This window comes from Ictalurus furcatus, chromosome 15, assembly GCF_023375685.1.
Source record: "Ictalurus furcatus strain D&B chromosome 15, Billie_1.0, whole genome shotgun sequence".
In the NCBI taxonomy this organism is placed as follows: domain Eukaryota; kingdom Metazoa; phylum Chordata; class Actinopteri; order Siluriformes; family Ictaluridae; genus Ictalurus; species Ictalurus furcatus.
Genome location: NC_071269.1, coordinates 8,974,364 through 8,991,310, shown reverse-complemented (window position 1 = coordinate 8,991,310; position 16,947 = coordinate 8,974,364). Strand labels below are relative to the sequence as shown.

The window sequence follows — 16,947 nt, the reverse complement described above, 5'->3', positions numbered from 1 at the left end:
CATAAAAGTGTTGTTTTCAGGTGTCTCCTGTATCACCATAGCAACAGGTCAGAAATCGTAAGTAAATATTGGCACCCCTGGTGTTGACATGAACAAGGAAACCGAAAAGCCACATCTCCACATAAGCATTTATTAATTACTGAAGTTATACACACTGTACACTTAACACACACACACACAGTACATAAATTAGACTCCGCCCACAGGAAGTGACGTTAGCTGAGCTCATGCCTCCCACTGCCGATGTCTCTGAAGTAGGTGAAAGGTTGTGTGAGCAGGTCTGGGGGCCGGGCGTAGATGGGGTAAAGGGATGCGGTTGCCTGGCAACAGGGGCGTCTCCCTGACAACACAGTGAGGTTCGTAGAAGAAAAGCAGGTCAGGGCCCTCTGCTGGAGGAGAGTGGGACTAACACACACACACACACATCATTTTAATCAGAGCTGAAATAAAATACTCAAAACATTGTTATTTTGATAAAACACATTAACAGGTGTGTTAATTATTCATTAATCAGTCGTTAATGGTTTGTTGTTAATTCATGAACACATTAGCAGCACTGCTGTGTGAAAGCTGATGTTTACGGTTGTCTAATGTAACTAATGCAATAAATAATCAGGTATCATAACTAATATAAAGTGATCTGAATATTATTAAATATGGAAATGTGCCATTTGTGCACACCTTTGTGTGGTGGCTGGCTGTGGGCAGGGCTAAAGCTGGCCTGTCACGCAAGGCCTCAGCGATGAGTTCATCATGTGACAGACTGACGCTGACAAGAGCACGATAGAGATGGTGAGAGCGTGGAAAGTTCAGACCTGAGAGAGACACAGAGAGAGAGAGAGAGAGAGAGAGATTATATACAGCCTGTATATAAGTGTGTGTGTGTGTGTGTGTGTGTGTGTGTGTTTGTGTGTGTGTTTGTGTTACCCTCAGCCGCTCGGGTTCTGACACACTCTTGTACAGTAGTTGAGTTCTGCAGTCTCTCTTGCACGGCCTTCTTGAAGTTAAACTCCGCCTCCTCCAGCTGCTGTAGCTCCGCCTTCAGGGCTAGTGTAGTGTTTAGCCACACCCCTTCTGTCACCTGTCCATCACTCTGAGCAGACACGCCCCCCTGTTCCCCTGTGTGTGGACCTTTAATACAGTACAGCACTGTAATATATTGCTCTATATTATATATATGTGTATATATATTTATACACTCACAGAGTTTTAACTTTAAATTGTGGACTGTTTTTGTGGTTTTTACACACACTTCCGTGTGTGTGTGTGTGTGTGTGTGTGTGTGTGTGTGTCACCTTGTTTTCCTTTCCTGTGTTGTTTCTCAGCTGCTGATTGGTTACTGTAGTGTTGTGTAATCGCCATGGTAACAGGAGGCTGGTCAGAGGAGGAGTCAGGACTCACAGCGAAACGCACCTTAACATCATCATTATCACCACTTTAAATAAATTATACACATTTCATTACAATTGTTTGTTTCAGTGTTTCCATGACAATGCCCTCTGACCTGCCGTGGGCGTGTCCGCATGTTTCCTCTCTTCAGAGCTACTGCTGAGTGTCCCGGTCTCTCTGGGGTCAGAGTGAGGGACAGGTCCAGTTCAGGACACTGGAGTGGGGCAGGGGCAGGGCTTCGAGGGAGCGGGGGTGGGATCATTTGCATCAGTGCACTGTCCATGTTTGTCACCTGACACACACACACACACACACTTTGTAAGCTTGTCTCAGTCAACATTAATGAGGAAAAAAATTTATCTGTTTTTGAATAAACCTCAAAAACAGCAAAAACAAACATCATTGTTTTGCTGCACATTCAGTCAGAGACATTAATCTACATTTTATTATCCTCTATCACATCTATATAAATTAAACAACATAATAATAATAGCAGTAATAATAATAATAATAATAATAATAATAATAATAATAATACCTCATCTCACAACTTTAACACACACCACTGATTTATTGCTCTTTTCTGTTCAGTGTCTTACTGTTCCTTTGTAAAGATAATTAATTCAGCTCAGTTTAAGTGATAAAATAAAGGATGTGTGTAAAAATAGCTGAATTGCAGGAGGTTAACGCTGATAAACTGAATCTATTTGAACCGAATCTTTTAGATCCGGTACAGTCAGTACACTTGAAAGAATCGTTTAAAATGACTCGGTTCCCAGCACATTAACAGTGTTAATTAAACACAACAACTGAATAAAACATCTTCTCCTGTCTATGATTAAACCCATAAATAATCTACACAGTGTAGGGTAATGAAACAGTAAACAGTGAATAGCGGAAACACAGCAAACACTTTAATTAAACACATTTGTTGTCGTGTAGTTAAGGTCACTAACGTTCAGCTTAAATCCGCTTTATAACCATTTAATGTTATTAACCTTAACTTACCTCCAGTGAATAAACACTGTGCTGTGATATTAAACTCGGGTTAGTAAAGATAAAGTCTAGTGTAAAGAAAATTAAAACCGTTTTTCAAAACTCCCTCCACAACACAGAACACAACACAGACTTCACTTCCGGGTTCAGCAGAAAGCTTCTGCGCATGCGCAGATCACACGGCTCACCCTTACAGTCTGCGTTTGATTGTTTTCTCATTTAAATATTTTTATTCTAATGAATATGGGTATTTACATATTAACACTCCATATTTGAAAGTAACGTAAACAACACACCTGGTGCAGGTTAAACCTTACTCGCAGAACAACAAAGTTAGAGAATAAAAGTGAAAATACGTCAAATCTACACCTGATCCTAAAGCACCACCTAGTGGTGCAGTGTGGAATTACACCGGATAAACATAGCGCTAATGAGACCAGACGTTCCGCGTTGTGTTGTAAAGCGCGGTGTTTTAGTCATTTGTCCCGCACAATCTGAACAGTCTAAGGTTTTAGTAAAAGTTTTTCTCGTGTTTCTAAGATAATATTTCGGTAAGTTATAAACTGAAACAGTCGTCCCCAGGGGGCGGGGCCAAACAAAGTGCTGGCTTTCAGTCAAACTGGGCACACCTGCGGTCACGCTCTAGAAATCCTTCGCTAACTACATAGGTAAATTATCTTCGTCGGATTTTGAAGAAAAACATGAACGCGAAGAAAAGAAAATGTAGTTTTAATAAAGAGTGGACAGCAACATATTCATGGGTGAGATCATCACATGTGAGTCACTGATCAGAAGGTCGAGGGTTCATCAGAAGACTGTGGTGGCGAACTAGCTCTGGTCAATTTTCTTGCAAGATTCTCCATCCATCCATCCATCCATCTTCTATACCGCTTATCATTTTCAGGGTCACAGGGAACCTGGAACCTATCCCAGGAAACATCGGGCACAGGCGGGGTACACCCTGGACAGGGTGCCAATCCATCGCAGGGCACACTCACATACACATTCACACACCCTACACACACTACCCTACACCCTACACACACTACGGACACTTTTGGACATGCCAATCAGCCTACCATGCATGTCTTTGGACTGGGGGAGGAAACTGGAGTACCCAGAGGAAACCCCCGCAGCAAACTCCGCACACAAGGGGGCCACGGTGGGAATAAAACCCCCGACCCTGTGAGGCGAACGTCCTAACCACTAAGCCACTGTGCGCCACTGGTAAGATTCTGAGATTGAAAAAAAAAAGTCATGGTCGAACCAAAGCAGCATCCATAGTCAGAGATGTGCTTGCACCTCTGGGGAGAATTATTTGTGGGAATTAAAAACACCAACGGTTCAGGTCGCAGGTGACAAAAATGCACCCATACCATTTGTTTCTGTGGCTTCAGATGTTTGCCATCACTTTTGGAGTCGTGGTGCCACCCAGGTGTACTCAGGTGTATATGGTCACATTAAACAAAACCTTTCTAATGATTGTAGCTGAATAAGTTACAAATAGTAAACTTTTTATTTATTATATATTTTGTACTTTCTTACAGTTTTGTGTAAATGGGAATAACTGCATGGAGTAAGTAAAGATGTGAGGGGGGAAATGAAGAAACCTTGGACCACATGTGCCATGGGATTGAGGTGCGTTCCAAATCACATAGTCATACTCTAGCCATTTTGTAGTGTAAATAGTGAGTAGTGTGTTTACACTGAAAATTCCAACAAGAAGAAGTGCATTTCAAGTACTGGGATGAGGCACTTATTCAACCAAAAAAACCAAAACCTGTGGAATGTTGGCCACTTCATGCACTCAATGATCACAGCTTTGCTTACGTAGCGAAAGAAGGACGGGGCTACCAGATGCTGATGCTGGCACAAATTTGCTCAGAATCAGGGTATTAAAGGTAAAGCTGACATAAACTCTAAAATGAATAAAGTCATTGTCATTGACTCTGGGTTTTCTGCTAAAGCTAGCGGTGTTGTATTACGTGTGTATGACGTTGTGCCATCGACTGGGAAACGGTTAGTAAAAAACCGCTAGTGTGCCATTTGAGACGATATTACTTTTCTAAACTTCAAAGTACAGTATGACAGTAGAGTACAGTGCACAATGTAAGTGTGTATATACGTCATGATACCATAAACATATCTTACGATACTATACAGCTGTAGTATCACAATACCACGTAATATTGTGTTCATTCATAATTTAAATCTATAAAATGAACCAAATTTACACAAATACATCGATATAAATGAAAACAGACAAACTGAATTTTCCTCTGAATACTTTATTAATGAGAATGAATAACTGGCTGTTGGAAAAACTCAAGAACAATCACACAATTACCAAGTAATTCCTATTTCATCTACTTCATATTTCATCTGTTGTTCCCTAGAGCAACGAAATCATGCGACTGGAAATTGTCCTCCGAGAAGTAAGAGTGAACACAACGTTAGGAATAAATAATTGAATTTGGAAATGAACTCTGAAAAAATCATAAAATTGGGAACGTTAGCTCGCTTATCATCAAACACAGCTAATTTTAGTATTTCTACACAGCGGTTAGCAAAACGTTAGCTCGTTTACTCTCAAACAAAAAAAAGAAAGATTAAGGCAAGATTAAGGTAAAAAATTTGGATTAAATGAAGTGTCACGGTATTGACGATACTACAGTTTAAAGTGTCATCGCTGGTATTTTGAAGCTTTAGTATCGCAATACTACCAGCGTATCGGTACACTGTGCAACCCTACTAATGTAAAATACGTCATTTGGGACACTTGTTCCGTCTGAGGAATCATTTGAGCCAGCGGTTTGAACTTGTTGCTTTACAGGTTTACAGTGTTTAATTTGCAGAGAAAATCTTAATTCACATGTTGCTTGCATTAAAACTGAACATCTGCCTGACGCTTTGTCGTTCGCTAGCATGAACAATGTTACTAAATAAGCAGTTTATTTAAAAAATCTTTTTAGACAGAGTTTTTAGACTGGTGATGTTAGAGTTGTATTCCGAGTCTGTGTCCCAGTATCAGGATGTATTTATTGAGACTTTAAAACACTTCTGTAAGTCATGCTGGAAAAGTGCTTTTTGGTATCATGTTGGTTCCCAGACTCCGCCCCTTTAGACCCCGCCTCCCAAACGTTCATGGAAGTGATGTAGATGATGATAAAGTTCCTAAAATTTTGAGATTGACCGATAATTGATTCTACTGGTATTTTTCCTGATATTTAAGCATTTTTCCATAATCAGATATTGGTTTTGTAATATCGGATCCGCCAATAAATGGCCTTCTTGTAGCCGTTTTGAGAATTGCGCACAGGACCATGATTGCAGCACTAAATCTGACAACGGTGTTACAACGGTGACACAACGGTGTCACAAGACGCGTCAACAACGGTGTGCACAGGTAAAGTACACTTGCTTTGCTTTAATTAATAAACTGTATTTAACATAAAGGCCATTAATGTACAAATGAGATGTTACATAAATGCTTAATATGTAGTTTAAGCAGCTTGGCGCTAAGAAATTAAGAGACGAACTCAGTCACATAATCAATGCTTTTATTGAAAGAAAAGACACTTCAGTAACAATGCACTTTATTTTTTACACTCTTTCAGACTCCTGTTGTTTTAAAAAGAGTTGTTTTATTTTGTATGCGAGGAGGAAGTGAAATTTAAAATAATAATAAATAAAAGGGTTTGTTCAGTTCAGTGGTATTATTATTATTATTATTATTATTATTATTATTATTATTATGTCAAAAACAGAAGTTAAGCAATAAATAAATATTGGTTCTGCGTATCGGTTATTGGGCGCATAAACACACTAATATCGGTAATAAAAAAAATCAATCAGTCGATCTCTATTATAAATGAAATGTAAATGTGGAACAGTCACGTGGCTCATCAAAGGCTTTTCAAGAGAAAATTTAATATAATTAAATGAGCAGTGAGATTATTTATTACATCAGACATTAGAGTCGTGTTCATACAGTAACCTGTCCATTAATCACATCACACCCACACCCAGACACCCAGACACACACCCACACCAATAAATCACACTCAAAGGGTTAAAACACACATCATCCTCCTCCTCATACAGCCCTGGTGAACCATGGAGTCGCCACAGTAACCACCACAGCAACATTATTGTTGTAACAAAGCTGAATGTTCACCTCATACACACACACACACACACACACACACACACACACACACACACACTCTCCCTCTCATATCTCTCTCTCACACACACACATACACACTCTCTCTCACACACACACACACACACACTCTCTCATATCTCTCTCTCTCTCACACACACACACACACACACACACACACACACCCCATAAATAAACATACAGAATTCAGTGTCACTAATATTAACACTGTTAATGAATTAGCGTCAATCTGTTTACAATAACTCTGTGTGTGTGTGTGTGTGTGTCACATCCTTTTGCATCCACAATCTAAACCCTTTTATATATTTTTTGTCTGTTGTTAAATTCTTTCAATCATCAAATCTATTTATCTACTGGATAGTTCTTTCCTTCACCCATCTGCCCATCTCCTCTGTCTGTCTATCATCTCATAAACCCTGTGATCTTCCTGACCACCGGATTTCAGATCCGACCGGATTCAGATTCATCATTTCCCATGATGCTGAACACTCCCTTTCCCAAGATGAACTAGGGTGTGGGCATGTCACTTGTTCTCCCTGAGAGATCGAAGGATGTAGTTCTCTCTCTCGAGCTGAGCGTTTCTCTCTGCTAGCTCCTTTATCTGCTCCCTCAGAACCTCCACCTCCTCTCTCACCGCCAGCATCAGGTGGGCCTTCACCAGGTCCTGCGCGCACACACACACCCCGTAATTTACGCCATAATTTCTCCATAATTTACAAACAAATCTGAGGGAAGTGTTGATGTCCTCATTTCCTCTCTGCAAAACACTGTTAATGTGATCAGCCGTAACATTAAAACCACTGACCGGTGAAGTGAATGATGTTGATTATCTCATTACCATGGCACCTGTCGGGGGGGGGGGGGGGGGGGGTAATTTATTAGCCAGTAACTGAACAGTGAGTTTTCGAAGTTGACGTGTTGGAAGCAGGAAAAATGGGCGACTGTAAGGTTCTGAGTGACTTTGACAAGGGAGAAATTGTGATGTCTAGATGTCTGGGTCAGAACATCTCCAGAACAGCAGGTGTTGTGTGGTGTTCTCGGTGTGCAGGGGTTAGTACCTACCAAAAGTGCACCAAGGAAGGAGAACCGGTGAACTGGTGACAGGGTCATGGGCTCCCAGTGCTCAGTGCAGTGATGCGTGTGAGGAGAGAAGGCTAGTCCGTCTGGTCCGATCCCACAGAAGATTTACTGTAGCACAAACTGCTGAAACAGTTAATGCTGGTTCTGCTAGAAAGGAGTCAGAACACACAGAGCATCACAGCTTGCTGCATATGGAGCTGCGTAGCTGCAGAGCGGTCAGAGCACCCATGCTGACCCCCTGTACACCACCGAAACTCCTACAATGGGCACGTGAAGATCAGAACTGGACCATGGAGCAATGGAAGAAGGTGGCCTGGTCTGATGATTCAGGTTTTCTTTTACATCATGTGGAGGCCGGGTATGTGTGTGTGTGTGTGTGTGTCGCTTACCTGGGGAAGAGCTGGAACCAGGCAGAAGGCAAGCCGGCGGAGGCAGTGTGATGCTCTGGACAATGTTCTGCTGGGAAACCTTGGATCCTGCATTCATCTGGATGTTACTTTGACACGTACCACCTACCTAAACACTGCTGCAGACCGAGTACACCTCTTCATGGTAACGGTGTTCCCTAATATCAGTGTCCTCTTTCAGCAGGATAATGCTCTCTGACACACTGCAAACATTGTCATGTTCCTCAAACTGTTCCTGAACAAAGAGTTGAAGGTGTTGTCTCGGCCTCCAAATTCCCCAGAACTCAGTCCGATCGAGCGTCTGTGGGATGTGCCGGACAAACAAGTCCGATCCATGGAGACCCACCTTGCAACTTACAGGACTTAAAGGATCTGCTGCTAACGTCTCCATGTCAGATACCACAACACACCTTCAGAGGTCTTGTGGAGTCCGTGCCTCGATGGGTCAGAGATGTTTTGGCGGTACAATGAAAGGGGGACCTACACAATATTAGGCAGGTGGTTTTAATGTTATGGCTGATTGGTGTATGTGTGGTTTTAGCCAATAGGATGAGGACAGAGGGGCGGAGTTTAGTTAAATATTTATTGCCTAGCAACAGTTTTCTCACAGGATTATCTTGTGTTAAGTCATAGGACTTTCATCTGAATGCACCATATTGTTACTCCTCTGAGGTTTTACTGTTACACACACACGCACGCATGCACAGACACACACACACACACACACACACACAGTCTTACTCACCATGGCTTGCTCAATCTTGTTGTCTATGGCAATCATGCTGTTACTGGAGCCACTACAGGAAAAGTTATACACACACACACACACACACACACACACACACACACACACACTTTTAAAAACCATTACACACTCCTCTGAAAAAATAAAACCACATAATGCCATTACTGTTTCCAAGAATAATTTTACAAATAAAAACCTGAATCTTTCTGCTCAATGTGATACAAAACAAGCACGCACACACACACACACACACACACACACACACACACACAGTAATATACACAGATTACAGATCAGTGCTGTGTGTGACAAGGATGTTATTGTTCTGAAATGTAGTAGGCAGAACTTGGTTCACATTACTGGTGTTTATTCCTGATAGAAAATCAAGCTCTCTCTCTCTCTCTCTCTCTCTCTCTCACACACACACACACACGCACACACAGACAAAACCCTGTTTTTGAATCTGTACCACAGGGTGAAAATGTTAATGTTCTTTAGTAACCCTGAGAACATCCTCCTGTTTACCTGCTTGAGAGCAGCAGCAGGGAGAAAAAGGTGGAGTCAGAGGGGCGGATCCCTAATTGGGGTTGGAATGCCTGCCCCTTTCCCTGGCTCCTCCCCCCACTCTGGGTTACAGTATTGGAACCCAGAACTAGCTGTTTCGGATACACAGGAACTCCAGGAGGTTCGAAGGCACTTTTATTAGCACCACCAACAAGAACCGGACCTCGCCGTCCAAGAGACGAAAGCAGCTCTCTGTTTGAGTTAGCGTTAGCATTTTCACTAGCCCCTGTGGTCAACCTGGAGCTGGTTTCTGTAGTCAAATGACTGTAAGCTCCTCTAGTGACACTAGAAGTAGTGCTTACAGCAGAGCTAATGTTAGTCCCTGTGGTGGATTTAGGTCTTGTAATGGAGTTGGCGTTGAGCCCTGCGGCGGAGTTGGTGTTGAGCTTTGCGGCGAAGGTGGTGTTAAGCCCGGAGGCGGAGGAGGTGGCGTTGAGCCCTGCGGCAGAGGAGGTGGAGGTGGCATTGAGCCCTGCGGCGGAGGAGGTGGCGTTCAGCCCGGAGGCGGCGTTCAGCCCAGCGGTGGAGGAGGTGGCGTTCAGCCCGGAGGCGGCGTTCAGCCCAGCGGTGGAGGAGGTGGAGGTGGCATTCAGCCCTGCGGCGGAGGAGGTGGCGTTGAGCCCGGAGGCGGAGGTGGCATTGAGCCCAGCGGTGGAGGTGGCGTTGAGCCCAGCGGCGGAGGTGGCGTTGAGCTCTGTGGCGGAGGTGGCGTTGAGCCTGGAGGCGGAGGAGGTGGCGGTGGCGTTGAGGCCGGCGGCATAGGTGGCGTTGAGGCCGGCGGCATAGGTGGCGTTGAGGCCGGCGGCATAGGTGGCGTTGAGCCCGGTGGCGGAGGTGGCGCTGAGCCCTGCGGCGGAGGAGGTGGAGATGGTGTTCAGCCCGGCGACTGAGGTGGATTTGCAGCATATGGGTCTCAGTCTGCTCCTGTCAAATTCAGGAGGACATTTGCCGCAGCCGATTGGTTCTTTGGTTTCTACTGTGACGAATGAGAGGAAGTTCCTTTCAAAGCAGTTCAGCTTTCCCATTGGCCAGGAGTCACGCAGCCTGACACGTGGAATTCTCCGCCCTTCTCCACCTCCTCTCAACACAACATCCTGCCTCTCTCTTTCTCCATCATGGCAAATCTCACTCATTACAGGATGCAAAATTGTGCAAGTGGAGGGGGCTTGTCCTGAGGTGTGAGAGGGGTTGGGCTCAGGTGTGGTGGACAGACAGGGGAGTGTTTTTATAACTGGAGAGGGTGTGGTGGAAGGGGGTGGGCTCTGTTTGGGGGAGGGGTTTTGGATGGAGGAAGAGAGAGAAGAGTGGGTTACAGGGGGAGGACGGGGCTGTTTTCTTGTCTCGAATGCGGACACCATCTTTCTAACGCTACCAAACATGACACGAAACAGCTGAGTCACACACACAGGCAACAGGAAGTTACATCAACAGGAAGTTCAGAGAGCGATTGCAATCTCCAGAGTCGCTATGTTGTGTGGTGTGAGACAAGCGGAAACGAGGGACGAAATCACAATCCGAGCAGAGAGTGAGAGAGAAAGAGAGCGAGAAAGAGAGAGGAAAATCCAAAATTGTGTGTTGAGGTGTTCAGCTCCTATCCTGCTGAAGGTTCTGGAAAAATTAGATGAGGTCATCAAATGAGTGCCGGACAAACACACACTCTGTCATCCGGATCCTGGACCGGAAATTCATTACATCATAATTTATTCCAAAACTCTGGACTTGTGTTCGTTGCTCCTCCTTATCTTTAAGCTTCATCTGATTGCAGAGATCAGCGTGCCGTAAATCTTCATCACATGACCTTCCTTCCTCTTCAGACTCCCGTAAACCCACACCGTGACTTTAATCCCACCATTCCCACTGTACTCCCGCTCCGCACGCTCCGGTAATCCTCACATAATCCCCTAATCCCTAATAAACTCCGACACGCATCCCTGTCTCCCTTTCTCCATGTGCTACTGCAAGGACATTATAGTAGTCACACACACACACACACACACACACACACACACACACAATCTCAACAGGCCTCAACTGTGATAGGCCAACACTGGCACTCTTTCATTCCATTCTCCTCCCACTTTCCGTCTCCACCAATCAGGAGAGGGGGCTCCACGTGCGATACGTATGAGTCTCCTAGCATTCCACTGCCCACACACACACGGAGAGTTACAATAGTCCTTTAATTTGGCCAAGCCCCACCCATAATTCTGTCAGTCGAGTGGTGTCTGTAGTCGTGATACATTACATCACTTTTATATAAAGAGGTGAAGACTATAAAAAACACTGCCATCTTTACACACACACACACACTCTCCTCCCTCTTTCCTTATGAATACAGCCTCTATTCCACCAACTCCAGTATAACAGTATAATCCACACACTCAAACTCACACACACACGCACACTGTGGTCTGAAAGCAAAAACACCAGTGATCGTCTTACTGATTGGCTGCAATGACTGTAAAAACAACGACAGTTTTTTCTTGTTCTGTTCTTTTTTAAAAACAGAATATAATCACACACCTGATCTCCGTCCCTTCACATCGGTACCTGATCAATTCTGGAATCTGATTGGTCAGAAGGTATTGATAAATTTTCTAGATACAGCTAGTGTGAATTAGCGGAGTTACTACACGTTCCCTCTACACCACACACACACACTCACACATACACACACATACATATACTCTTGTTTATTTCCTGCACAAAAATCTCATACATCACTGCAGTGAGCTCAAAATAGTGCCTTCCATTTCTACATGTGAATGTGTGTATTCTGGATGATAGTGAGTGTGTGTGTGAGTGTGTGTGTGTGAGTGTGTGTGAGAGAGAGAGAGCAACATGGTGTTATGTTTGAAGTTATGGACAGGTCTGTTCTCTGTACACTGAGTTATTACTGTCTGTGCCAAACTCTCACTCTCTCTCTCTGTGCTGTTAGAACTTGTCTATATTTAGGTCACACTGCTGGTGGCCACTGGAGCTTCACACCAGTCTGACGCCTGTCACACAGTCTGGCCAAATACCTACCCCCCCTGCTCGCTCTCTCTCTCACACACACACACACACACACACACACACAGGTGAGTGTAAAGCTCACACTGGTGTAACAGGTCTGCACATGTGCGGTGGAGTCTGAAACACTCCAGGGTGTGGCCTTACACTAATGGCCTGTCTGTGTGAGTGAGTGTGAGAGAGTGTGTGTGTGTGTGTGTGTGTGTGACTGAACACACACTAATAACAGTAATAACTATTTATTTAAAATCTTGTGCTATAAGTGTGTGAGATTGTAAACACAGACCATAGAGAGAGACAGGAAGGTTCATCAAGTATGAAGTGTGGGGGTGCCAATAATTTTGGCTCTGTCTGTGAGGGAGACGATTTACTCACTGTGCTCGAACCCTCATGTCATCTCACAGTGACATTGTTCAGCTATAAGAGGTGCCAAAACAAATGAGCACTATGTTGTGTGCACAGATCATGACTTAAAGATTTGTGATCAGGTTCTAAGGTTTGAGATAGAACTCTCTCTCAGAACAAAATGGTTCCTTGAGAGTTCTTAATACAGTCCTACATTTCTGTTGTTGGGTTCTACACAGAACCTTCACTGGTTCCCAGAGGAACTAACCGTAGACCCAGTCACAAACCGGGCTGGACTGAATTCTATTAATAGTGTAACTGCAGAGTGTAGGAGAACCTTCAGCATCAGTAAACTGGAACTTTGTTTTGGAACTAGAGGAACAAATGGTACTGGGGGGGTGGGGCTAAAAGAGGCTGTTGTTCTCCGATTAGCTGGATTTCCTCTGGTTAATCATGTGAGTTCATGGTCACTGGATATGAAATGATACACTGAGTAATGAGCTTTACCTTTCATCGCTGACCAGCCCGAAGGTCCCGCCCACTCCAAACATGGACTGAGCCAGAGCAAGCGCTGAGGGGGTCTGAATCGGCAGAAGTGATGGGTGGAACGAACCATCTCGAGTCACAGGGGGGCTGGGAGAGGTCGGCTGGGAGCGTGTAGCACGGAGCTATCGGGAAAAACAAACAAACACTTCAGTCACTTTTAAAGGTGGAAGCGTGTGTGTGTGTGTGTGTGTGTGTGTGTGTGTGTGTGTGTGTGTGTTGCCCTTACTTTGTTTGCCCCACCCATGGTGAGGTGCAGAGGTGGGGGTATCTTGCGGGTGCGAGGTGTGTTGGGCGTGTGCACTGGGGGTGACAAGAGGTGTGTCTGATGCTCAGTGTGGGTGGGTGATGGTGGGCCGCTGCGTACCATCAGGTGGGCGGAGCCCTGTGAGAGTACCATGTGACTTGCCCGTAACTCTTTTAGAGACTTCAGCGTGACTCCGCCCTCTCCCTCAGGCCCGCCCAGTCCTACTGTCTCTAAAGATTCCAGTGAGTGGGCGTGTCTCATGCTGTCCATCACACGACGTACCCCGTGGAGCTCCGGTTCCCGCTCCATCACGTCCACGCAGGTCCAGCGTCCACGTTTGTACGGCTCGCCCAATCCCTGGCCCAGGCGCACCACCCGGAACCGTGAGGCTCCAGCCACACTAACAGCCTGATCCAGCGATCGCTGTTTGCGCATGGTAACCGGAGTCGCTGGTTGGCTGGAGCTCTGCTGCATCAGAAGGGTGGAGCTCAATGTGTGAAGAAAGGCAGGACCATTGAGTAAAGTAGATGAGGGTGTGGTCTGATCTCCGGAGTGGGTGGAGTCTTTCCGAGGCCCGTCACAAAGCGACGGAGGTGAATCGTTAACATCCTGTGTGACTGGGATTTTAGAGGCGGAGCTTTCTCCCACATCCGAGGTGACGCTGGTGATCTGGAAACCGCTGCGTTTTTTACCACCACTCATCCTTCACCGCGCGTGTGTGTGTATCTATCTATATTTGTGTGGCCTTCAGTCACATCCTGATCTCACTCTCTCACTCACACACACACACACCCTGCCAAAGCCTGAAACTCGGAACTTTGTTATTAACAAATTATTATAAACAGGAAGTTTGAAGAGTCAAAAGGCTTCAGGGGTTTTTATGATGATTTAACAAAGTGATTTAAACACACACCCACACACACACTGATTTATTTACACTCCACAACACTGTTTGTGTAGCGAGTGTTTATATACACTAGTTCGGGTCAGAGTGCGTGCTGTCACCTAATATTCACCACTTCCTCATGATTAGTGTGTTAACATTAGCACTACAAACACACAACATGCAGGTTAATAACAGGGTCTTGCAGTGTGTGTGTGTGTGTGTGCGCGTGTGTGTACACACTCACTCACTCACTCACTGTCCATGTGGATCTTCCTAAAATAAATCGTGCTGCATTAATAAAACAGTTAGATCATATTTATAGCAAACGGAGTAACACCTAAAATACAGACCAATAGGAGACGCGCTTTATAAAACCAGGGTTCTTCAGAAGGTTCTAATGTTCTGAAGAGGTTCTGTTTGAATGTTCTTCTGGAAGGGAAGCCCTCTGTTACAGGGGAACCGTTATGGGACGAACTGAAGAGCGCTTTAGTGTGCTCGATAGAAATGTTCTCAATGATAAGAGAGTAGTGCGGGAACTCTGCACATGCACGCACTCACTCACTCACACACACCACGCACGCACGCGCTCCCATGCACAACGTTTGAATAAAATCAGAGGAGAAGGAGAAAGCTCTGTGTGTGAGAGAGAGAGAGAGAGAGAGGCTGTGAAGTTGAAGCGCGTGGAGAAAAGAGGTTCTGCGGTTCCTCTGATGCGGCAGAGTTAAAAGTCAAACCGTATTGTGTGAAGATGAGCTCGTGCACACTGTCTTCAGTAAAATGTTCACCACATCAGAATCCGTCACGTTCTCATCTTCTCTCCACAATCCACCGAGCAACACATCCAGGTTCCTCCGAAGTTTCTTCCTCGAACTGAATCACAGTCGAATCAGTGCGTAAGCGCGAGACTGTAAGCCCGCGTGCGGTGTGTGTGTGTGTTTATAATTAAAGTCCTGTCACCGCACTAAACTCCCGCAGTGTCCAAAACTACTGACAACTTTTTATTCAGGCTTTTTTCTGTTTTTCTAGCCTCAACCCGGAAGTTCCGCCCCTCGTGCTCAGGGTGCGATTGGCACGCGCGCAGTTGGTGCAGCCTCCATCGCACACTGGCTGCCCCCCCCGTCAGTGCACTACATAGGAGGAGACAGAAAATTCTACACCCGCTCTAGTGCACTACAGTTCCGGGCTCAGCTCCATTCAGTTCCCCGGAGAAGTGCACTATGTAGGTTCTGACATAAGGCGAACACACCCTGTACCTGTACACACCGCCGTGTTATTCTCGGGATGTTTGTATATCAGTCCCTCGGTTACTTCCTCGGTTTGTCCCCCTGGAGGAACCCTTAATGGTCGTAGAAAGCTAATAACTTTGTACAAACTGCTACCTTCTTCACTCTGTGCAGTGCGAACAATTCTAAACACTATATAGAATTTTACACACTTCTTCTTCTGCTTATTTTTATTATTATTATGAACAGTACTGTACACAGACTGTGACACTTTTCTCCGCTGTATTGGGTTACATGAGGTTCTGTCTCCACCTGGTGGCCAGCAACAGCATCGCACCCAATCAGCAGGAAAATCAGTGCTGAGTTTGGGGCTATAAAGAGTTATTCTTACTCAGTGCAGGGACCGATTTCTGTCAAATACACAAGTAGATTAATAAAGTAAATTAATTATAAAACAACATTCTAAAATACTTTAATTGTAAAATACAGTAGGCATGAACTAAAAAAATACATTTAGAAAATATTAAACAAAAATTCTATCACTGGATAAAAGTGCTAATAAAATAAAAATGTAAGTATACTTTTACTTATTTTTTTATAGTAAAGTAATACATAACACTAATTACAGGAATATTTATCCATAATCATGTGACCTTGAGGAAGCATTAAACCTTTTCCTCCTTCAGGAGTCCTTAAAGAATCACACACTCTGGATTTCACAACATACTATTTACACACCATATAACATATTATACTGTTTGTTTGTTTGTTTGTGTGGTTATTTGTTTGTTTAAAATCAGTGGCTGCTAGTTTTCTACTGTTTCAGTGTAAATTATCTTCATTACACTACTGATGGAGGTGCACGGTGGCTTAGTGGGTAGCACATTCGCCTCACATCTCCAAGGTTGGGGGTTTAATTCCCACCGTGGCCCTGTGTGTGTGGAGTTTGCATGTTCTCCCTGTGCTGTGGGGGTTTCCTCCGGGTACTCCAGTTTCCTCCCCCCCCACCAAAGACATGGTAGGCGGATTGGCATTTCCAAAGTGTCTGTAGTGTCTGAATATGTGTGTGGGTATAGAGGATGGATGGACACTACTGATGTGTTTGATATTCAGCCATCAATTCAAAATAAAATAAAACTTATTACTGGATAAAGATTATTATGAAAATTTAGATTTCAAGTAAACAAATAACAATAAAAACGTATCTATTACTTTTTTTTTTGTTGACAAAATTGTGAAACTATTTGCAGTGATGAAGTGCTCCATTAGAATATTTTTGTCCAACACTAATGTCAGAAATTTAACATCAAAGAGGAAAATCTGC

General features: G+C 44.3%; 2 protein-coding genes across 3 annotated transcripts; both read right to left on the bottom strand.

Annotated features, from left to right (window-relative positions):
* Positions 1-83: 83 nt before the first annotated feature.
* Positions 84-2,549, bottom strand: ppp1r35 (protein phosphatase 1, regulatory subunit 35). Of its 2 annotated transcripts, none has more exons than XM_053642911.1 (6): positions 2,398-2,549; positions 1,505-1,681; positions 1,296-1,374; positions 928-1,131; positions 682-815; positions 84-405 (listed from the first exon to the last, which is right to left on the bottom strand). In XM_053642911.1, exons 2-6 carry the CDS (start codon positions 1,670-1,672, stop codon positions 226-228), a joined length of 765 nt encoding a protein of 254 aa, XP_053498886.1. In that variant the 5' UTR covers positions 1,673-1,681; positions 2,398-2,549; the 3' UTR covers positions 84-225. The 2 variants fall into 2 exon arrangements, with proteins under 2 accessions (XP_053498886.1, XP_053498884.1); XM_053642909.1 differs by having other exon boundaries at positions 88-405; positions 1,296-1,413.
* A 3,382-nt stretch (positions 2,550-5,931) lies between these two features.
* On the bottom strand, positions 5,932-15,822 carry zgc:153012 (uncharacterized protein LOC777626 homolog). The gene is made up of 4 exons (XM_053642907.1): positions 13,497-15,822; positions 13,232-13,392; positions 8,804-8,855; positions 5,932-7,235 (listed from the first exon to the last, which is right to left on the bottom strand). The coding sequence occupies exons 1-4, from the start codon at positions 14,214-14,216 to the stop codon at positions 7,095-7,097; spliced, it is 1,074 nt and encodes a 357-aa protein (XP_053498882.1). The 5' UTR covers positions 14,217-15,822; the 3' UTR covers positions 5,932-7,094.
* Between the last annotated feature and the right edge of the window lie 1,125 nt (positions 15,823-16,947).